This window comes from Peromyscus maniculatus, chromosome 20 (genome assembly GCF_049852395.1).
Source record: "Peromyscus maniculatus bairdii isolate BWxNUB_F1_BW_parent chromosome 20, HU_Pman_BW_mat_3.1, whole genome shotgun sequence".
Classification (NCBI taxonomy): domain Eukaryota; kingdom Metazoa; phylum Chordata; class Mammalia; order Rodentia; family Cricetidae; genus Peromyscus; species Peromyscus maniculatus.
Window position 1 is genome coordinate 72,829,508 of NC_134871.1, and position 22,951 is coordinate 72,852,458.

The 22,951-nt window shown below is 52.3% G+C and overlaps 2 protein-coding genes across 2 annotated transcripts; both read left to right on the forward strand.

Moving 5' to 3' along the window:
- Positions 1-6,558: 6,558 nt before the first annotated feature.
- On the forward strand, positions 6,559-9,917 carry Hoxc9 (homeobox C9). Its single transcript, XM_016000372.3, has 2 exons — positions 6,559-7,285; positions 8,981-9,917. The coding sequence occupies exons 1-2, from the start codon at positions 6,748-6,750 to the stop codon at positions 9,223-9,225; spliced, it is 783 nt and encodes a 260-aa protein (XP_015855858.1). The 5' UTR covers positions 6,559-6,747; the 3' UTR covers positions 9,226-9,917.
- A 5,551-nt stretch (positions 9,918-15,468) lies between these two features.
- On the forward strand, positions 15,469-19,107 carry Hoxc8 (homeobox C8). Its single transcript, XM_006981811.4, has 2 exons — positions 15,469-16,135; positions 17,448-19,107. Exons 1-2 carry the CDS (start codon positions 15,700-15,702, stop codon positions 17,738-17,740), a joined length of 729 nt encoding a protein of 242 aa, XP_006981873.1. The 5' UTR covers positions 15,469-15,699; the 3' UTR covers positions 17,741-19,107.
- The last annotated feature ends 3,844 nt before the right edge of the window (positions 19,108-22,951 follow it).

Below are 22,951 nucleotides of genomic sequence, written 5' to 3' on the forward strand. Positions count from 1 at the left end.
TTTGGGTAAAGAGATCCTCAGGCTGGAGCAAGGTGCTGAAGAGCACTTGGCTTAGAGAAATCTCCCTGATGGGCCGAAATTTATCAATATAGGGCTTCTGTGCCTCGAGTTCCTTTGCCCCCATTTCCATTTCAAAGATGATAGGCTTAAAGGAGGTGGCCAAAGAGTCAGGGGTCAGGGCGTCTCCTCCCTAGATCCGGAGAAAGGGAGCAAGGTCTCATATGGCCAAGGTGAGGGCCAGTCTGATGGTCAGAGTCCACCCCGGGGGCTCTGGGGCTGTGGATCATGGCTAAGGCGACGGTAATTATTTATTCGCTTCGCTGGAAGGGAGTCTTCAGAAGGAACAGCGTGAAGAGGAGGGAAAAAATTATCTCTCTCGTCTGAGGATATTAAGATGGATTTTTATTTCTTAAAGGACCCTCCCCGCCGAGAGCACATAAGCGTAAACTTAATATATGCTCCGCAGCCCAACTCTAGAAATCGCAATAAAAGTTAAAACCTCCCCTACTGGTTTTTTTTAATTATGATATGGGAAAGGGGAGCAGGATTTATAGAGCTGAACTCTCGGCGTGTGTTTGAGACTTGCGGGAGCTGGAGGAAAAGGCAAGAGCTCGCCAAGGAGAGCCTTGGTCTCTGAGACGTCTCGCCCGCCGCCCGACGGTGGAGGCTCAGCTCAGCCCAGCTAATCCTCTGGTCTCCCTGGGACCTCACCCCGGCAGTCGGCCTTGCCTCGGCTCACTCGCTGGGAGATGCAGCCCTTCTTGGGAACAGGTGACGTGAAGGCGGCAAGCGGGGACAGGGGGAGTATAAACGGGAAGACTAGCGAAAGAGCTTTCTGTGGGTCCCTTGCTGGGGACGAGGTTTGCCCAAGTGTAGCCCAGCAGATGGCTGGATTCGGAGGGGTGTCCGGGCAGGGTGCGAGAGCAGGGACAAGGTGGACTGTGTGTGGACTTCGGCTGCAGACTGAGCAGAGCAGACTCCTGGGCTGTGGTCAGCGGCGAGCTGGGCAACCGGATGTTGAGTCTGTAGGAAGGACCTTGAGGTCTGTTGGGTGTTTGGGCTGCCGGGGGGCGGCAGCCCAGAGTACGGAGGGAGCGTGCAGTGCGCCGGGCGCTGTGGTCAGTGTGGGCGAGGCTGTAGGCCCCGCACACCTCTGCGGTTTCTGGGCTGTGTCCCGGACAACTAAACTAAGATCAGACCAATGATTAGAGCATGAAAATAAATGCAGTTATGGTCTTTTTCCCCCCTCCCTATATAAGCAGTCCTTTCTTTTTTCTTTCGGAGATACCTGGATTTGGTCCAGAGCAGGTTGCCCGCGGGAGGGCCCCGCCAGCGGCAGCGTGCGAGGGAGGGAGGGAGGGCGACGGAGGGAGGGAGGGAAGGAGGGCGGGTGGCGGCGGCTGCGGTGGCCAGGGCTTCCCTCCCTGGGCAGGAGGCGGCTGCCCTGCGTCTGTGGCCGTGGGGAGCCGAGGAACAGGTAACGGAGGCTTCCCAAGGCGGGATTGGACCAAGCCTAATGTACCGAGTCTTCGGGGCCTTTGCCTGAGGTCCTGGCGGGAGAGAAGGTAGGGAAATCGGCGTCAGCCGGGCCTGGCAAGGAGGCCTCGGGATATTCAACCTGTGTATGATTTCAGTCTCACACTCATGTTGTGAGTCTGTCTGCTTTGGGAGACGCCGCTTGCCTGTCTGTCTGAGACTTCTCAAACCCGGGCACTCCTTCCAAAGGCTGAGAAAAATTCGTCGTCGGAATGTATACTTTCATTCATTGGATTCTCTGCAACTCGGCGGGGCTGGTACCCGCAAGTTGGAAGGGAGCTTTCTTCCTGTTTTCTGGACACGGAGTTCTCTGGCTCCCTCCGCCACAGGCTAAGTTTTCCGGTTCTAGGTTCGCGAGTCGCCCTGATGTTTGAAACTAGACAGCTCCCAGTCGGGCAGGGAGGGCGGGGGAGAGACCCGCGGCTCTGGCTCCTTAATTGTACTTCGAGCCTGTATTGTCTCTCATTTCGCCACCTACGCTTCCTCAGTCTGGGCTCCAAAGTCACTGCAAATTTCCTTGCGGTACATACATCACACAAAAGATCAGGTAACAACGTGCTCGGAGCCATTGAGAGTCAGAGCGCGGGGCAGCCCTTGCTCTGGGGCGGCTCCCCCTCCAGCCACTCCCCAGGCTGGAAAACCAGACTGTGTTGGGGGAGCCGGAAATAACCCCGTTTGCTACGGAGAGGCAGGGCGGGGGCGCCGGCGCGAAGGCAGGCCGGGCAGGCCATGGCGTTGGGAGGGCCACGTTCACAGGCCCTGGGGGTTTCACGCTTTCTGAGCTTGGGTGCCTAGCTCCTGGTGTGGTGTGCAGGGATCCCAGATACCCACCTTGCGTGGGGGTAGCACGCGGATCTCCTCGCGGCAGGCAGGAGAGCTCAGTTTCTGCTTCCAGTGCAGGCCTTAGCTAGGAGGAGTTGTGTGTGGGTGTGTTTTTCCCAACAAAGAGGGATCAGGAGAGATGGGGGGGGGGAGTAGAAGGGGAATCAGGGAGGGGGCGGGGAAGGGGAGAGGGCAGCGGAGGGATGAAATGAGCCCATTTCAGGGGAGAAGGAAAATGAAAGCAAACGGTACAAGGCCTCCTCGGTTCAGGGCGGGTGCTGAGGAGCAGTAAGCGGGCTCCCTGCCTGCGGCGGCCCGGATGGCCCGCTGGGGGCACAGGAGAAAGCCTGTTTTAAATTTAATCCGAACTTGACGGTGTGGATTGAACCGGAGGGAGTTTAAATCATTAAAAGGGAGACACCCGGCAGGGGGAGGGGGATGATGACTCTAACCTATCTGTTTGTCTGTCCTTCCCAAGGTGCTAGCTTGATTGTGGTCTCAGTTGCCCAGGTTTGAGGTGATATAGGAAGTGTGCCCCTTCCCCCTCAGGGAACTCCTCTCCTGTGCCCACTGAGATCTGCTGGGGGTGTAAGGTGAACCATAAGAACTCCAGTGGATACAGAACAGCCAGCTAGAACTGGGCTTCCCCTCCCCAACAGTTAGCCCAGCTCCCTCAGGTCTCTCAGGTTGCCCCAGTGGTGCAAAGAAAAATTGAAAGGCGTGGTGTAGATGAGAGAAAGTCCTAGAATAGAATAGAAGATTCAGCAGGAGTAATTGAGCCCCAAGATGAGGCCCTACTTTTGGGCATCCCCACATCTCTGCCCCCCACATTGACAAACCTAGATGTAGAGGAAACCTGAAAGGCCACTTTCCGTCCCTGACCTGCTAGCTTTTAAATGTGAAACATGGGAGTGACAGCCGCACGCAGGACCTGGGCCTAGTGGTCCCTGAACTCCCGGGTCTCTACCAAAGCCCTCCTTAAGGTTACTTCTTTCTGGGAGGCATAGACAGAATGGGGCATTGGTGAGGAGGGGCTGTGGGCGAGGCCTGCTTCCTAGTTCACAGCTGTGTCTGCTTCTGAGTGGGGAGGGTCTGAAGTTCTTGATCCCAAAAGGATGGAAAGGCACCAGTCTCTCTTCTGCTTCCTGGGGGATTTGATGGCAGCAGGGATCTCTGGATGGTGCTCCTGACTGCCCAGCTGCAGCAGCCTCTGCAAGGTTGTCAGGCTGGGTTTGCAGGCTGCTCAGGAGTTGAAAAGAAGGCGCTGTGCAAAGCGAGCAGGAGAGAAGGGAGAGAGGGGAGCCTCTCCTTGCAGTCAAGACGTCTATAAGAAGGGCTCTCTCAAATAGAAGAGGCCCATAATAGAGGGTTCTTAAGGACTTCTGTTTAGGAACGCTGAGGTAGAAGCAGGCCGGCCCTGTGGCTTAGTGAAGAGGCAGAGGAAGAGCAGGCATGATGTCTTTTCCCCCTTCTATTTCTTCCTCTTTGACTAGAATGTGGCTTAGCCCCCAGCAGCTGGAGTGACTGCTGGGCTAATGTCAGATTCTGTGTCCCGGAGGCCTAATATACCCACCGGAGCAGGTCTCCCAGAGGGGCAGGAAAGGAGGCCTCTTACTCCTTTGTGTCCAGACAGAAGTGGCCGCCGCGCCGGGAGCGGTCCCGCGGCAAAGCCCCGGCAAGCAAGGGAACTGCACAATGCCACGGCTGCCACGGCTGCTCCGCCAGCCCGCGCCCTGCCCTGTCCTGCCTGCGCCTCTTTGCCCTTCCTTTCCTTGTGTTTTGAGAGCCTTCCTTTCCTTGCTCTTAGGTCTCTTCATCTTGCCTGCCTTCTTTCCCTTAATTCTCTCTCTCTCTCTCTCTCTCTCTCTCTCTCTCTCTCTCTCTCTCTCTCTCTCTCATCTCTCACATTATCCTAACCCTCCGGTTCTATTTTTCCTCCCTCCAGCCTGGAGACCTGTTTAAATAGGTCTGTCAGGCTCTGACTCTCTTAGGCTCTGTCCCTTGATGTCCTCTTGGCCACAGTCTGGCCCGGGGCCCCACTGAAGACTAAATGTCTGTGCTGAAGCCTGCCAGCAACCGCCAAAGAGCCAGGCAGGGTCCCCAGTCACCCATGGCTGGGGGAGGTGCTGAATATGCTGGGGATTTGGAGAAAGCCTCTGCAGAGGAACTGGAACCTCCTGTCTGTTCCTTGAACTAGTGAACAAGATTTTTTGATTGACAGCTAACATGATTACATCAAGGCCAAAGAGATACTCTGTTTCTTCTTGTAATTTGGATTTTCCAGCCAGTCCAGCCCAAAGAAAAAGACAGTGAAAGCTGAGGAGAATTAATCTGAAGCTCCGAGTGCCTTTCCCTAACCAGACACTTCCCTGCACAGCCACCCCATGCCAAAAAACAACAAACAAGCAAACAAACAAAAAACCCAGCCCTGGTATACCGAAAAGGGAAGAACCAGAGGAGGGGGCCCACAGGTATTAGGGAGGGCTCCTGAGATTCTTGAGTCTCTCCTAAGAGCTGCAGTTGTACCATCTCCCCAACTTTCTTGCCCCCTAACACACATACCATCCTCTAGCACTTCTCCACCTTGGAAGAGATATAGGGAGAGAAATGTAAGAGAAAACCAGCCCCCACTCCCACACTTAGAGTCTGGACTGGTCTTGGGGACTGGAGAGAGGAAGAAGGTAGACTTGGCTGGGTCTAAGAAGCCACATAACCTGCTTCCTTCAGATCTTGCATCCTAGTCTCAGCTTCTATCTATTTCCCTTCCTATAGACGCTCCCCTCTGACCCTGAGACTGTACCCTGATCCTTCAGATTCATTCTGCTCTGCCTTGGTGCATTATGTCTCTAGGGATATCACCTGTCCCTCCATCCCCACAACCAACCTCTGCCCCCTCTTCTGAACCCATACTGAGGATTTTTCTGTCTCTCCAAAGCCCTCCATTTGCTAAACCACCATGGGAGGTCCTGCTGAAAGGCTAGGCTGTGCATGCAACAAACCCCAAATTCAAGGGGGAGGATAGCAGTCAACTTATGGAGGGGGGGTGGAATCCAAGTTGTGTGGTAATTCCTTTCAATCACACAGCCACCTCCTAGATTCTCCCCTCCGACCCCATAGAAATCGCCTTCTCCCATCCCTCTGCTGCTTTTTTCTGTTCCAAAAACAGCCTACAATTTTATTTAATGAAAGACACATTTATGAACAATCAAATGATCCTCATAAAAATTTTATTGAAGGACGTAAAAACAAGCTACTTGCCCACGACCGAGGTCGCTCTCTCGCTTTGCCTGTTCTCACCCTGGCTTTCTGCAGACAGAACCTCCGAGTGACTTCTCTTTTTTGCGGGGCGTGGGGGGGTGAAGGTGTCACAGAGATGGACCTGGGGGCAAAGGAGGGTGAGCAGGCAGATAGGATGGGGATGCTGCCCCACTTAAGCGTGTAGTTCTCTCCTTCACTTCTTCAAGCTGGCAAAGAAACAGAGACAATAAATTTGAATAAAGGCTTATATATCTGTGCCAAAGCAAGAGGAGACTTGTGAAGCTGATGATAAAGGTGTGTGAGATCCTCAAGTTCTACCCCTCCCACCCCACAGACCACCTTTCCCAAGCTTCCCATACCTAGATTTGGGGAGCTGAGCTGGCCAGTGGCAGAACTCTCCCCTTCCACTCCTTCCCTCCCTCCATCCCAGATCGTTCAGTCCCCTCCCACCCTCCCTCCCTCGCTGCTGGTGCTGCTGTTCCTGAAAGAAATACATACATACACCGTATTTAAAAACGCATTTTTAAAAGCCACGTTCCGAACTGACAATCGCAGATCTTCGCTCACTCAGAGACTGCAGGAGCATCGGAGACGACAGAGATAGATTACGTCAAGAAATAGTTCCTCCACCTACCTCGTTCGGCCTCCCCGCCCCTGTGGGGCTCCCCGAGCCCAGCTCAGCCCTGGGGGTCCAAGAACCCTGGCTTCTAAAACTGGCATTTTCACCTTTTTTTTTTTTTTTTTTTTAAATCCTCATGGTAGGGGGAGCCATCTGCTTTTGGCTGCACATGGTCAAGGGGGGGGGGTGTTCCCTGATGAGATATGAGTCGTCCGGGGTGGGGTGTCCAGCGCCTTGGGTCCAGAGTTGCAGATCGCCAGGAGAACACAGGTCGCGGGGATCAGCAGAGAGAAGGGGGTGGTAAAGGGGGGAAAAAGCAAGGGGGAAAAAAGCCCCTGCGCATTGATCCGCGCCGTATTTTTGGGTAAATACGATCACGTGGGGGCTAGGGAACCAATGAGCTGCCGGGAAAAGGCTGGAAAAATAATTACCTGCCTTGATTGTTCTGTGAGCAGATAAAAAGTACATATACAGTTCATACAATAATCTTATGTATGTAAAACCCTGTTACGATGTCGGCGACGGGGCCCATCAGTAACTATTACGTGGACTCGCTCATCTCTCACGACAATGAAGACCTCCTAGCGTCCAGGTTTCCGGCCACCGGGGCTCACCCTGCCGCCGCCAGACCCAGCGGCTTGGTGCCGGACTGTAGCGATTTTCCGTCCTGTAGCTTCGCGCCCAAGCCGGCCGTGTTCAGCACGTCGTGGGCGCCCGTGCCCTCACAGTCGTCCGTGGTCTATCACCCGTACGGCCCCCAGCCCCACCTCGGCGCCGACACGCGCTACATGCGGACTTGGCTCGAGCCGCTGTCCGGCGCCGTCTCCTTCCCCAGCTTCCCGGCCGGGGGCCGTCACTACGCCCTCAAGCCCGACGCCTACCCCGGGCGCCGAGCGGACTGCGGCCCAGGCGACGGCCGCAGCTACCCGGACTACATGTACGGCTCGCCCGGGGAGCTGCGCGACCGCGCCCCGCAGACGCTGCCCTCGCCCGAGGCGGACGCGCTGGCCGGCAGCAAGCACAAAGAGGAGAAGGCCGACCTGGACCCTAGTAAGTTGGGAGCAATTTTCCTTTACAACCGGCACAGGAGGGGAGGGGAGGCCAGGCGGGCGCAGCCGGATTACAGCCTGTCCGAGCGGCGCGGGCAGCGCGGGAGAGGGGCGAGGGCGAGGGGGCGAGACTCAATAAAAGCGAATTACCTTGGGGAGCTCTCAGGGGCAGGAAGGTCTGAGAAGGGGGCCCAGGCAGCCAGGTTGGGAGAGGGCCGGCCAGGGGGACTCCTCTGCCAGAGGCTGGCTTTGAAGGAAGACCCCTGAGTCGCCCTGTTAGCTCAGGCTTTTTGACTCAGTGGTCACTTTCAAAAAATAAAATGCAAACAGGGACAGGGGCTCGGCTGGGGGTGCTGAGGTTCATTTTGTGGTTTGAGAAGGGACAGGGCAGGACGCTTGGAGCAAAAGGAGAGAACTTATCCCTACCTCTCAGCCAGCGTGGGGGTCTTCATCCCACTAGAGGTTTATAAAACAGAAGGTCCATTGAGTTCTCCCCCGGGAGAAGGATCTGGGGGTACGCAGCCTAGGAACTTAGGCCAGGACTTCCAGACATAAGTGGGAGAGAAGTAAGGTCCGAGTCTCCTTAAACTTGAAAACCCACTTTTAAGTGTCCACAGGAGAAAGAGTTGTGAATGGGGATCAGGAATATGGAATGGGGAAGGTTCTTCATATTAAAGAACTACACACACACACACACACACACACACACACACACACACACGAGAGAGAGAGAGAGAGAGAGAGAGAGAGAGAGAGAGAGAGAGAGAGAGAGAGAGATTCTGAGTGTTGCATAGAAGGAGGCTGAGTAGAGTAGGTGAAGAGGTGGGGGGCAGGTGTAGGCTGCAGGGTCGGAGGAAGAAGGAGGAAATCAGGGGAGGGTAGCAGCCCCCAGGGTGTGAGGAAGTGTCTGGGGGGCACCCAGGAGAAGACTTCAGGAAATCTTTTCCTCTAGCTCCATAAGGGGCCAGGGCCTAATTACACCCCTCTGCAGGATTCCCTCCTGCCCTCAGCTACTCCCATAAACCTGAAATTGGAGGCTTGTCTCCTGCAGAGCCTGTCCTGGAGCTGGCAGGGGGGGGGGCAGTGGAGACCAGCAGTGGGGCTAAGATATGGGGGAGCCTTTCTCCAAGGCCAGCAGCTCTCTGAGGAGAGAGGAAGGTTTAACCCTGATAATTCGCCTCAGCAGGGTTGAATTCTGAGCGGGAAATGGACACTGGAAAGAGGTGAGGGTTTAGGGACTCTCAGGGTCAGGAAAAAGACTATGAAATTTCAGGACTTGGTCGTGGGCTGTGAGGATGGGAGGGGGCAGAGGAGGAGGGAAGTAGGGAGGAGAGGGACCTTGCTATAAAAATAAAAAACAAGAGAGAGAAGCGTTTATGGGCCTATGAAACAGTTGGGAATTTGGACTTTTTATGAGGATATTCTCGAATTACTACTCTCGAAGCTGAGGACTGGACTGTGGGGGCTTTGGTAGCCTCAAATTTACTACAGTTTTAGGTGCTGGAAACTGAAGAGGGAGGGGACATGGGGAGGGGAAAGAGTGAAAAAGAAAGGAGGAAAATGCCCAAAGCAAAACGTGTCCAAATTCAGGTTCAATTATTGAGTTTGGGGAGTTTGTAAGCCCGGGGGTGTGATGACAGAGGCCCCAGGCTGGAAGGGGACTCGACTGACCCTTTGCCTATGTTTGGCCCTGCAGGCAACCCCGTGGCCAACTGGATCCACGCCCGTTCCACAAGGAAGAAGCGCTGCCCCTACACCAAGTACCAGACGCTGGAACTGGAGAAGGAGTTTCTCTTCAATATGTATTTAACCAGGGACCGACGATACGAGGTGGCCCGTGTTCTCAATCTCACTGAGCGGCAGGTCAAAATCTGGTTTCAGAATCGGAGGATGAAGATGAAAAAGATGAATAAAGAGAAAACCGACAAGGAGCAATCCTAAGCCTTGCCTCAGCCTGCTGCCTCCGCACAGCCAAGGGAAACACAAAAACCCCACAAAAATGCCCCAACCCAGGCGGGAGAAAACACGAAAAGAAAAGGAAAGAGCAAGATAGAGAAAAGCCCACCGTCTTAAAAAGGAAAAAAGGAAGGAGAAAATGCAAACTCTTGCGATGTGGGAGGGTTAAGTGTTGAGAAATTGGTGTTTAGAGTTAGTTCTATCCAGCAAGGAGGAGGCAGGAAAAACCGCGGTCTCTTCCCCCCAGCGCAACCGAAATAAATGACACACACAAATGTGATTTTTTTCCTTCTTTCTTCAGAGAAGCCAGTATTTGAATTTCTCTCTGTCTCTGTCTTTCTCTGTCTCTGTCTCTCTCTGTCTCTCTCTCTCTCTATGGTATTTGGTTTGGGCCATTCCTTCCTGGGCCTTGGGAGCTCTGCGGGCAGATTTCATACAAAAAAAAAAAAGACACACACAATGATGATTCCCAGCCCAGAGCTGAGGGATGAGGGCCGGACCGTGCTGCCGGCTGGGTCAGGCTGCACAGGCAGGCTGGTGCCTCAAGCTTATACAGAGCAGTGTCCTTCTCACCCCAGTGTCCCCCTCCAGCGTCTGTCCTGTAACGTGCTTCTGTTTGTTACAGTAGAACAACTCTGTTAATATATCGGAGTCACTTAAAAAAAAAAAAATAGAAACCCAACTGCATCTAGTTCTCGTCATTATTTCTCTTCCCCCGTGGTTCTGTGGAGGAGGCAAGGGCTTAAATCCTCTAAGAGAAGCTGGAGCCAGAGAAGAGGCTCCCCCTACCTCAGAAGGGCAAGTGCCTGCAGTTTCTATCCAGGCAGGGCAGAAAGGGGGTGGGGGTTCCAGGGGAGGGGTGGAGGCTGCTGAGGCAGAGGCCTAGCTTGTGCTTGCCCCGGCTGACTGCCTATGAGTTTCCTAGTGGCTTGATGGAGCGTGTGGGGAACACTGCTTGAACGGTTTTGCTGGCTGTAATTAATTGTAGTAATTTATGAGTACATGAGATCGGAAAGAAGAGATAGGTGAAGATGAAAGTTGGGTGCTGGGTGAAGGCCCAGGCTGGCTTCCTGCCTGGTTGCTTTGGTGCTGTGGTGCTTTCAGCATTGGCTGAGAAAGAAGGTTAGCAGGGATGCTCAGCGAGGAGAAGAGGCCACGCAGGCCTCAAGGAACACTGGGGGACAGGCACTGAGTACTGAATGGGGGGAGGATGAAAATACAAGAAAAAGAAGACAGGAGGAGGGAGAAGAAGGAAGGGAAGAAGGAAGGCAAGAGAACATAATGAAGAGGGAGAGGGGAAAGCAGAGAGCAGAGTCGATACAATAAGAATTAATTTCTTCTCAATGAATTCATTGCCAGCTCTTGTCTCCCCTTCTACCCCTCCCCGCCCACCCCATGTTTAGTTTGAATGTTGATAAGAGTGACTAAGGTCATGCTAAGTAGTAGTCCCAGGGGTTGGTGAGGCCAGGCTCCAAGGGAGCTGGTTAGGGATTAGCCAGGAATGGGGTGCTCTCTGGTGGCTCTTGGACCCCAGAGGTGTGATGATATGTAAATAACAGCCTGGTGGGGCTGGGTGGCTGCACTGCACCCTTCTCTAGAACCTTCTCTCTGGAGCTAGCAGTTTTCACGAGCTAATCAGAAGCAGACAGAGCTGCTGGGTTTGCCTCAGCCCAGCACCCCTTTTCTTGGAAATCCCCCAATCTGGAAACTATTAAAATTAGACTGTTTGAAATATAGACCTTTAATATCTCAGGCTGCCCACTCTGCCAAAGATGCTACTCGGAGGACACTACCTAAAGAATACAATTGGGGGGTCCCATTTGTTGCTACCTCCAAAGCATCTCCTGGCAGGACTGGTGGACACTTGTAGGGACAGCCTCTAACCCATCATTTGAGTCTTCTACCTCTTCTTCCAATTTGGAGGGTGGGAGGAAGGTGAGAAGGATTGAAATTTTTGGGTTTTTTTAGTATTGGGGGACCAGCAGCCAAGTGACAACAACAGACTTAGTCTTGAATGCAGTCACCATTTCCTGCTTAGTAGACTTCACTCCCCCTCCTGAGCGTTGATTCCTTGGTCTTTTGGGAAGATGCTTCGCCTTTATTTTTCTCACTACCTTTCTCTTTCCCTTTGGCCTTTTTGCTGTTCTGCAACCCTGGCCTAAGATTCGCACTTGGTAGGAGCCAAGACACCCTTCTCTCCCTTAGTCTGGACCATCAAGAGCCAGGATGCGGGCTTCTCTCTCTGCCTGAGCTCAGCGCTGTTTCCGGGCTTCCACCCCGCCCCTGCTCCAAGGCCCTGAAGCCTCCTCTCCGAGTCCAGCGTGGCCTGCTTCCTGAAGCCTGCCCTCTGGAAAGGGGGCCTCAGGGCTTGTAGGACCCAGGAGAAGGTAGGATTTAGAGTAGGCCCACTCTTTAATCCCGGTTTCCAGCCTCCAGATCGGGATTAGATTCTATTTTATTCATTACCATTTGTGAATTAAAACAACACACATCTGGGGAGAGAAATGAAAGCAGGCCAGGAGAGGGGCTGGCAAACACCCTCTTCCCCTCATGTTCCCTCCCACCTCTCCTCTGCTCCTTTGTCAGAATCACAAAACCCTAAAGGTTGTCCCACTTGGGAAGGCAGCGGATAGGTACATTTCCGTAGCCCAGAAATGCCACTTTTATGGCCCTGTTTGTCTCCCTGCTCTGGGTTCTGAATGGGGCCGAACAAAACAGCAGCGCGGAGCTGGCTAGACGTCTGGGCTTAATTGTTTTATGGTTTAAATAAGGTGGACACTCTTTCCTTTGAAATCGGATTATAGGAATGTTTTGTCTATAGCCCACGGAGATCAGGATCTCTCTGGCTGAGAGGGAGAGGTGAAGAGCGCGCTAGGGACGGGCTACAAACCCGAGGGTGGGGGCAGCCTAGGACAGCCAGAGTCCCACCCTCAAGTCCGGCAGGCAGCGGCAGAATAGGCGGTGCATCCTGCATCTGGATAAGAGGGACCGAGAGTGCTGGGAGCAGAAGGTCCTGAGAGCTTCGGATGGGGTGGTGCATTCGAGCGCGCAAAGGGGTTTTTAGACTAGAAAACGTCTGAATGGAGGAGATGGCAGCTATTCCTTTGCAATGTCTCTTTATTCCAGAAAGGAGGGTTACAAAAAGAGGACAGTGTGGAACCCTTCACAAGGTTTATTTCAAGAATTTAGAAAACCAAAGAACAGAGGCAACTATCTGCCGGGGAATCCCTCTCCTTTGCACCGATTTAGAGGCTTCTTCCTCTCAACTTGCCACCTTTCAGCTCGGCCTGGGACCTCTGTTGGCTTTTCCTCAGTCAGAGTGCATTGGAGAAAGTGGACACGAGGTGGCGCTGTTGCTCAATGTTAGAGGCAGAGGTGCCCCCAGACAGGCCTGGCCTACTGACATTTGAGGCCAGATTGGAAGCTTCAGCCAGAAAGCCCCTAGCTTCTGCCGGCTTGGGCCCCACTGCCTCTGAACAAATCAACTCTCTCACCTGCGAGGTGTAAATAATTCTTGAGTGGCAGCAGGTGACGGGCCCTCACTCTACCGGAGAGTTCGGGAGGCGAAAGAGGGCAGACATCAAAAATAATCGCTGGTGGAGATAAGTGAGGAGCAGGTAATTAACACAAAAAGGCAGAATGACCCGAACAAACGAACATAAATCCGTAGTACCTAAGAGGGTGGTGCAGGCCTCGGGCAGAGGGACAGAGTGGCCCGGCGAGGATGGCTGCTTGCAGTTCCTTTATTTCCAGGCTCAGAGAGCAAAAATAAACCAGTACGTGTAAAAGAAAAATAAATAAATAAAGGAAAGATGAGAGAAGCCTCCAAAGGGGAAACCAAGTCCGACCAAGGCTTACAGGACTGATGGGTTCTCCGGACAGGCGGTGGTAACGGCACACTCAGGACAGTCACATTCCAAGACACAAAGGCCCAGAAGAATAGCTCTGTAGCGGGGTTTTTTGCTGGACCATAAAATCTGGAAATAGATTCCCCCACCCCCTAAAAGATAAGGCACAGGCCCCAGAGAGGATCCGGACCCTCTGAGCCTCTTCTTTCCAGTCAGAGAAGAGAAAGTATTTATGACAGCCCCCATGGTCAGACGCTAGGAACCCAGAATCCACCCCGTTCAGCTCTGCACTGAGCAGACTCTCTCAGATCGGCAAGGCTGGAAGCCAAAGATGCAGCAAGCTCTGCTCCGGGTGGAGCCGCTCTGGGGTGCCCCCCACTGCTCTGGACCCTAGTGAGAGCCGCAGCCCTGACACAGCACTTCTGGACCCTTCCTTCCTGCTGCTTCAGAACTAGAGTTCTGTGTCTAAGAGTTTGGGCAGTTCCTAAGTTCAATAGCGGTGAGTTCCCTAAATGCAAAAGACCCCAGTAGGCTCTCTTGCCAGGACACCAGTGACTCTCCTTTAAGAATCTGGCTGAGAGTAATCATTTCCCTAATAAGTATTTAAATAATAAAAGGACGGGGGAGATGCTGTTTCTATACTGTCTTGCCTTGCTATTCTTTCCTCTATGCCCAGAGCCAGTACAGAGTTGCTTCCAGATGGGAATGGGAAAGGAAGAGATCTAGTTTTCTAACCACGTCCTTCCTTGCCCAACCCTGAAACCCCAGGGTGAGGAAGAAAAACAGGTAGATTTTGTTTTCTTGATGCAAAAACCTGCAAATGTATATATTTATCAAGCATTCTGTGCGCGTGCCTAATGTACACATGTATGTGCAGGTCTGTAAGTCAGGAAGGCCACTTCCAGGAATGTGTATGGCTAGTGTAAAATGAACATACATTTAATATGTCTCTGGGTAAGAGGATAGATAGTACAGTCTATACTCGTGTGTGTGTGTGTGTGTGTGTGTGTGTGTGTGTGTGTGTGTCCCCGAGGTGGCCTTGTAACAACCTCACATACTGTAGAGGAAGAAGACAGGAAAAATCATTCTTATTCATCTTCATTCATGAGCACAATAGCACACACGCACACACGCGCACACACAAACACACACACACATACACACACACACACACATTGCTCTCATGCTTCCTTCTCTTTTCTCCTTGTATTAAGCCCATGTAACTGTAGACACTATGCCTAGGGAAGGGTGTTGATGGACCAACGTTATTTTTTTCCATTAGAATTAACTTGAATTTGTTCAGTCTTGGGCATAGGGATATGTGCCCCCCTCCCCGAAAGTGTGGGTAAATATTTAAAGAGTGTCTGTTGACAGTTCCCATCCACATCCTGGCCCGGGCAGCCTGCCTGGAGAAGAGGAGGGTTCAGGGAAGCCTGAGGGCTCCTCTAGGTTGAGCTGGCATTTCCTATGGGGTGGTGGTTTATGAGAACCAGCAAGAGGCCTACTCTTACTCCCTGCAGCCCAGCTATAGTCTCCTAAACAGAAATGTCTTGGGTTCAACTAGGCAGAAGCCTGGGCACACGAGCTATTCCTCTCAGTCCCCATAAACAGCTTTGCTCTCGTAGTCTCCCAGCCAAGCTTGCTTGGGGTTCCTACTCCTTGGAGGAGCTGCTTTCTGCAAGGGTATTGTGGTCTTTCTGGGGTACATGGTGTGCCCCCCTTCTCTACCCATAGTAGTCGAAGGGACACGAGTCTCCAGGGTGTAAAGAAGACAGGGCAGCTCCAGACCCTGGGGTGAGGCCAGAGGCTGGAGGGTCTGCAGCCTGAAGGGTCTGGGGTACATGCTGTGCTTCTTCTTAAAGTCCCCAGACTTCAGAAAGCCCCAGCGCATCTTTCGGGTTAAAGGCTCAGCCTTGACTTACTAAGGCTCACCCCCTGGGGTCTTCTACTTGTTGAGGTAACCTGAGTTGACCTGCTGGCTCAGGTATATGTCAAAAAGGAAAGAAAAGGGGGTGCACCTTCAAACTAGAGTGCGCACCTTGGAAAAGCTGGCCTCGGCCATTAGCTGGGGCTGGCTCGCCACCCCCTACACACACACCACACCCCCATCCCTCCCCTCTCCTCCCTCCCTCTCCTCCAGGTCCCCCCAGCCCTGAACCCCTCAACCCTCTCCCCCCTCCTCTCTCTCTCTCTCTCTCTCTCTCTCTCTCTCTCTCTCTCTCTCTCTCTCTCTCTCTCTCACTCTCCCTCTCTCTCTCTCCTCTCTCTCTCTTGCTCGCTCGCTCGCTCGCCTGTCTTCATGTCGTGGATTGATGAACGCGAATCGCGTGTAAGCGCCGCCACCGCCGGGAGTCTGAGGAATTCGCCTGGGCTGTTAGAGGGAAGAGCTAAGTGAGAGCGCGCGCTCTACCTACCGACAGTGAGCAGAGCCGCCGCCGCCTGAGCCCTCAGCCGGCACCGCGCCCCCACCTGCCCAGCCCCCAGCCCAGCAGCCCAGCCCGGGGGAGCCGGCCAGCTTGGGGTTCGGTCCCGGGGGGAGGGGAGTTTCGGGGATACCGGGCGGGGGAGCGTGAGCCAAGGGGAGGGGGCCGCGGGTTTTCATGTGCCCAGCATGAGCTCCTACTTCGTCAACCCCCTGTTCTCAAAATACAAAGGCGGCGAGTCCCTGGAACCGGCCTATTACGACTGCCGGTTCCCTCAGAGCGTGGGCAGGAGCCATGCGCTGGTGTACGGGCCCGGCGGCTCGGCGCCCGGCTTCCAGCACGCCTCGCACCACGTCCAAGACTTCTTCCACCACGGCACCTCCGGCATCTCCAACTCGGGCTACCAGCAGAACCCGTGCTCTCTGAGCTGCCACGGAGACGCCTCCAAATTCTATGGCTACGAGGCGCTCCCCAGACAGTCCCTTTATGGGGCTCAGCAAGAGACGAGCGTGGTGCAATATCCCGACTGTAAATCCTCCGCCAACACTAACAGTAGCGAAGGACAAGGCCACTTAAATCAGAACTCGTCTCCCAGCCTCATGTTTCCATGGATGAGACCCCACGGTGAGAAGCCTTTTCTCTTTCCCCCTTGGTCTCCCGCGCTCCGGGGTCTTCCCCCTCCCTCGCCTCCTTTTTGTCTGCCCTTGCTTTCCTTCCTGGCTTTGGGGGTCTCTCCCACTCCACTTCCGTGCCTGGGTGGGTTCCTAGAGCTTGAAAAGACTTGGCTGGGGGTTGGGAGGGGGCACCTGAGACATTGTGAGTGTTGGGGTGAAGGTGGGGGAAAGGTGATGTGTGGGCGCAAAGGGTTAAAAACCATTTCCTCCATTCCTTCTCTCTCTCCTTCTCCCTACCTCTAAAAGTCAAAGTTGGGGAGGTGGCTGACAAGGGCACCCTGAGTAAAGTCTTTGGGGTCCGTAGCCTGTTTTCCCAAAGACAGCGAGCCAGCCATTCCAAGACAGTGGCCAGAAGGTGGGGTGAAAAGACCCTTTGCTGTCTCCCCCTAGCCAAGAGAGGGGCAAGACCCTAAGGACAGGCACTCTGACTCTCTGGGGTCTCCACTTCTTCCCCATCAGGGAAGCAACCTGAAGGCCACTACCCCAACTTTTCTTTACTTCCTCCAGTTGGAGAGAAGACTGAAAGCCTGAGAAGAAAATCAGTGCTCAAAAAGAGAGAAGGCTATACAAAGTAGGGCCTCTGAGGTTCAGGAGACTAGTCAGGCTATCCTCCAATCAAGAGCTATGGAGTCTTTTGGAAAGCTGCTCAGGTCATGAGCCCCTCCAAGGGTGGCCCTTCATGGCCCAATTTCGAAGTACAGGGGAAGCTAAGGACAAGTTCCGGCAGGGATGGCCCTTGATTTATCTTTTGGTCTCCAGTTAGCAATCAGGCAGAACTGTGATACAGTCCAGGAGATCAATTATTTTTCTTATTAGAAAAGCATTAGGCAGAGATAGGCAGGGGGGGCAGTGGGCAGAGACCCCTCTCCTTTAATGCCAGCCCTTTTCCTTTCTCTTGGAAGCAGATTGTGTCCCTAGGCCAGCTTACTAAATGCCACTTTGCACTTGTAAACAAAGCTGTAAGGGCCAGGCTGTAGGCCTGAAGGACCCTGCAAGGCTCCCTTGCCGACCCCCCCCCCCCACCAAGCCCTTACTTTTCAGACAGCCACATCCCTGCCCCTCACCTTCACCCATCTCCCAAGGTGAAGGAAATCAAACCAAAACATCTATGGAAACTTTTCCTGCCCTTGCTTGCCTTCTGCTGGCAGCCTCACTGTCAGGGAAGGGCGGAGGGGGACTTTGTGGGAGGCAGAGTAGCTGTGTAGGGGGGGGAATGGAGCCCCCACCCAGATGTAACCAGACTGGGGTTCTGTTCTGTCCAGCTCCTGGGCGGCGCAGTGGACGACAAACTTACAGCCGGTATCAGACCTTGGAACTAGAGAAGGAGTTTCTCTTTAATCCTTATTTGACACGAAAGCGCCGGATTGAAGTCTCTCACGCCCTGGGACTGACCGAAAGACAAGTGAAGATCTGGTTCCAGAACCGGAGGATGAAGTGGAAAAAAGAAAACAACAAGGATAAACTGCCTGGAGCCCGAGATGAGGAGAAGGTGGAGGAAGAAGGGAACGAGGAAGAGGAGAAAGAAGAAGAGGAGAAGGAAGAAAATAAGGACTAGGAAAAAGAACAACCCCCCCCCAGCAACTCCCTTGAAGTTTCGTTTTATGGTAGCAGATAAATTGAGAAGTTTACGACTGTCATTTGCTTTTATAGAGAATAGAATGACACTCACAACTCTAACTACCTGTCAGATACTTGCAGCTCGGCTTTTATTACCTTTGGACTTCCCCCGCTCTTTATTTGTTTGGAGGCTGGGGGGGGGGGCGGGGAGACCGAGACACAGGGAAAAGTTCTGTTCCACTTCACGCCCAGCACACACTCACTTGTGCTTGCTTCTGAGCCCTTCCTGAATTTTAAGGTCTAAGCCTACTCACACATCCCAGTCCTCTCCACATCCCCACCTCACTGCTTCTCTGGTATTTATTTTAAGGGGGATCCCCCTGAAGATGTAGAAGATGGTTCTAGGCTTTGCTTGTATGCTAGGAATTAGAATACTGGATTAACTTTTTTTAATGAAAAAAAAGGGGGGGAGAGGAGAAAAAACAGAAGAAAGGGGAATGAAAGGGAAAAAAATTTAAAAGAAATAAAAGATAGCAAAGAAGTGTCCCCTCCCCCTCTGAGGCTCCTTCCTTGGAAAACCCCCTTGACTTTCTCCAGGAACCTGAGAATCTATCCACCTCCTTCCTGAGGAGTAAATAGGGGCCTGCCATGGTCTCTAAAATCCTACCTATCCATGTCATAGTCCCTTGGGCCCAAGCCCTTCTTGCCTTGTCCTTGCTGTTAGATCTCTGTTCTTTTGGGCCCGGCTTCCTCTGAGCTGTGTTAAGTGTTTGTGCTCAGAAAGCACCATAATCATGAAAATAATATACTGATAAAAAACTTTAATATACTACCTAAAGGGAACCTGCAATAATCTTGGGAGGGGGGAAGAGAGAGAGAAAAAAAAATCCTATTACAGGAGGAAAAAAAAGAGGGAAAAAAAAAGAAAAAAGAAAAAAAAAGAAAGAAACCTGCAACGTATTTTATCACTACCTATAGAAAGAAATCCTGCTTCGAGAGTATTTGTAATGCGGTTTTGTTGTCGTTTGTTGCTGCTTTATTTCACTAAGGAAAAAAAAAAAAAACCCAACAACTGAGACTGCCTAGCCCGCTGTCTTGTGCGCCTTTATTGTGCTTCTAACCCCAGTAGAGTAGAGCTGAACTGCACTGAATGTATAGTTACTCTGTCTTGAATTCTCTGTTTATGCAACGTGCTCGAAAGGAAAAAAAAAACGTTAAAATATATCTATAATAATAATTTTTGGTCATTTGTCTTTATGTCCAGCTATGAATGTAGATTTTGTGTCCTGAAAGCCCTGTTCCTGGTCCAAGTACTTTGTATTGTATACGTGAGTCATAATAAAAAATGAAAGAAAAGAAATTGAAGCTGGAATGACTTGCTGTTTCTCCACAGTTCTCCCCTGCTTTCTACCCTTCCCTCCTCATTCCCTTTCCCAGCTCTGCAAAAGGCCTGCACTGGTCTGGCTTTGGGTGGTGGAACTTGGAACTCACATGGAGAGAAGCTTGGGAGTGGGGTGGAGAGGGCAGGCAGAGCTGGGGGGCCAGGTGACCAGTGGGGGTTAAGAGGAGGAAGGGGGAAGTCTACTGGAAGGAAGGATTACTTACACCAGTACCAATGCCAGACAAGAAGGTTTTGTAGGTGCTGGGATTCCAGTGGGAAGACGGCAGCCCCTGCTTTAGCCCTTTATCTCTGGGCTGGATGCATACAAAGAGTCTGTCCCATGCTCCTCCTGTGACTATGGCCTTTCTCCCAGGGGGTTGGGCTAAGGGTGAGCTGGTGGGGTTCTTTCCTGATGTTTGCATGTCTCTTGCTTGTGGCCACCCCTTAGCACCCAGTACATCATACTAAAGCAGTGGAGAGAATGGGGATGGAGGCAGCGTGAAGCTAAATGAAGCTGAGTCGTCAGGAGAGTTTGGCTGAAAAAAATGCCAAAGTGTGGGGTGAGGAAGCTTCTGTCTGGGGCAGAGGAGAAGGAAAGGGCAAATGAGTAAGCTGGTAGACCAGCCAGGGTCCACATCCTGGGATTCAAATTCAACCAACATGAGGCCATCACTGCCACTCAGCCCCCTGGTGTCCACTTAGCCCCTGTTCTGGCTGTTTCCAGCCAGCTAGCTCCTGACCAGCTTCACTTTGATAATTGGGCAGCTCGCCTGGCCACCACAGTGAGGACCACTGATTTGGGAGAATGGGCCTGTTGAGTGGACAGTCCCCAACCCCAGCCACAGCAGGGTAAAGGGAATCTTTACATTTTCTAAAATAAAGAGTTCAATGCTGGGGACCCAGCTAGTAAAGGGATCATTCTGGAGGGTCCTAGGCAGACAAATCTGTTTATGCCAATAAAATTCTGTCCAAACCATTCCAAATTCCAGAGATACAAGACGTCTGGCCAGAGGGAGAGGGGAGGGGAGGACTCCTGGTCTTCAAAAACAGATCCCCAAAGACAGATATTTTTGAGACCAGATCTCTGGGTCAATGATTTTTAACCTAGGCCCAGGCCAAGTGTTTCACCAGGGTCCCAATTTCTGGCTTCTATAAAAGGGGTTCAAAATTTGTCAGGCGACTTTCCTAGGGGCTGAGAAGCTGCCCGGTATAAGGACAGGCTGCAGATAACTTCAAGTAGGAGCTGCAGGGCGGGGGGATCTGTGCTGTGAAATTTGGGGTCCCTGCCGACAACCAACTGATCCCTTTGACTTCAGAAGCATAGGCTGTTGCCCAGGAAGGCCTGAAAACAACATTTCACTTCCTATCAGACCCTGGGTGATCACAGAGGGAGAGCCGGTTCATTTTTAATCGTGAGATTATGATTGCTATTGGTAAAAATAATCTGCCCTGAAGCAGAGAGAGATGAACCCCTCCTCAAATGGCTCTGAGGGGCCTCGCAGCCTTCCCCTCCCATACACACACCAATCCCCCATTCATCCCGGGCCCTGCTCAGCGATGTCCGTGGCCCTAAGCCGTCGCGTCGCGTCGGAGGGCGGGTGCGTCTGGCGCCCGGCTTCTCTGGAAATGTCGGGCAGCGGGAGGGTCAGACCTAAGAAGCCCCAGCTCCCCCTCGTGCGTGAGGTACCCGCTCCCCACTTCCCCTGCCCACCACTTCTGTTTTCTCGTTTGGAAAGAAAAGGAGGTTAAAAACCCGTTTTATGGGAGAATGTAATTGCAAGAGCGGGATGCGCTCTTTAGAAATGCGTGCTCCTAAATGTTGCTGCCGTCCCATTACCGAAATGGGTACCATTCGGCTGCTGCAGATACGACTTTCTCCCATTCTTTACTTTTTTATTAGCCAATCAAAGTGGCTTCCGAAAGCTATTCGTGATTTGTGAAAAATAGTATCTTTCAAAATGCTGAGTTGAAGCATCTCGCTCATTTCGCCTTGGATTTATTATTCTAATCTCAACGGTAGAGACAGGATGATGCAGCTATTAAGTTGGGGGGCAAATTCGTTTTTCGGTATTAAAAAATATCTCCGCATTTTCTCTCCCCATTCTTCCACTGAATGCCCAAGGGAGATGGGGATCTTGGAGAAATTTGGGGCGCCAAAGGAAGTCGTGTGCCCCTGAGGGGCTCCTAGGGGACGCCTTGAAGGAGAGGGTGGGTTGGCCTCCACAGTCTCATATCCCTGGTATGAGATGCCCTCAGAGAATGCCTGAAGGTTGAAAAGTTATCCCTAGTCCCAATTAAAGAAGATTCAGGACAGGTTGTGTGTGCCATAATTTGGAAGTAAAATTTCCGGTGAGCTGCCCGGCAGTGCTGCCCCATTCTTCCCGCTGCCCATTGTGAAAAGCTGGGCCAGCGCTTCCTCGTCGTAATTTTTAACTACCTGTTATAAAATTTATGGGTGGGTTTGTAAAAGAAACGAGGTCTCTGCATCCGGCCGAGGGAACTGTTTTACTTACTATGGAGGAAGTTTGGGGAGGGGGCCGAAGGGTCTCCTGTTGGCTGGCTGAGCACTCAGCCCTTGAGGTTCCCTTGCCAGCTCAATGCCGACCAAGGAGAGAGCTGCCCGCCTTTAGATCTCCAGCCAGTGGGGAGTGGCTGGGCTACAGCCTAGCAAACAGTTTCTATGAGGTAATTTATTCTGGCCTCCCCACACTGCACTTACTACCAAAATTGGAGGTCTGGGAAATGGGGTGCATAGACTTTTAGAGCAGAAGACAGAATCTGAAAGCAGTAAATAGCTCTCTTATGGGGCCTGCGAACTCTGATGCCAGATCCCAGCTGCCCGGATACTGAAGGAGATTTTTTTTTTTTTCCTGAAAAAAGACAGGTGTGTGAGCAACCTGAGAGGGTGAAAAGATTTCAAAACTGCCTTGCTCCTCAATTTTAAAAAAAGAAGAAGAAGAAGCTGGACCAAGATCTTAAACCTTAACATTATTTTTAATTATTTGAGACTTGCAAGTTGCCGTTAGAAGCTAGAAAACAAGAGGGCCTGAAGCTAGGCATGGTCTTGGGGGCTAGGAAAGTCATCCTGTCTGAGAAAGGGACCACCTGGGGAGTGAAAGTCATTTTAAGGATCCTTGAGGCTGCTAGGAACTCCCCCCCTCTGCTGCCTCCAAAGGACTGCCAGATCCTGGTCCAGCCCTCGGTCCTTTAGACTCCATCTATGATAGGTAGGCTTGGTTGGGAGGGCTGCCAGCGTCCTGAGACTGCAATCCTTGTCTGGTGGGTGGGGAGTGGGGGTTTGCCCGGGGCACTGCGGTAGGAAAGATGTGTTCTCTTTCTAGAAAACAAAGGTGGAGTGGGCACGGTATTAATTTTCAGTTCCTTCATCTCGCCAGCCTTCATTGCCCCAAGGCTGCAGAGCTCTGCAAAGCTTTGATTTTCATCAGATCCAGTATTATTACCTTCATTTATTAAGAAAAGTATTTAAAATTTGAAACAGCAAGAGGAGGCAGCCGACCTTCAGCATCTGTACCCTCTTTCCTCCCTTCCCTACAACCCGTCTGCTCTTGCAGTGTTAGTCTAGAGCAGCCGGCCCGTGGGGAGTGGGCGGTGGGTGAGGGTGGGGTGGGGGGTCGGGGGATGCTCCCTTTCTGAGAGAATTGGGTAAACATGGCGACCGTGGCGCCCATTTGCACACGCTACACAAATGCATCGCATTCCCGGTTGTTTGCAGAAAATTTACAGCTGAGTAATAAAAGTTTACGATCGACTCACAAGTTGGATTGGCCACAAGAAGTCATGTGGATTCCATCCATGAACGTGAACTTT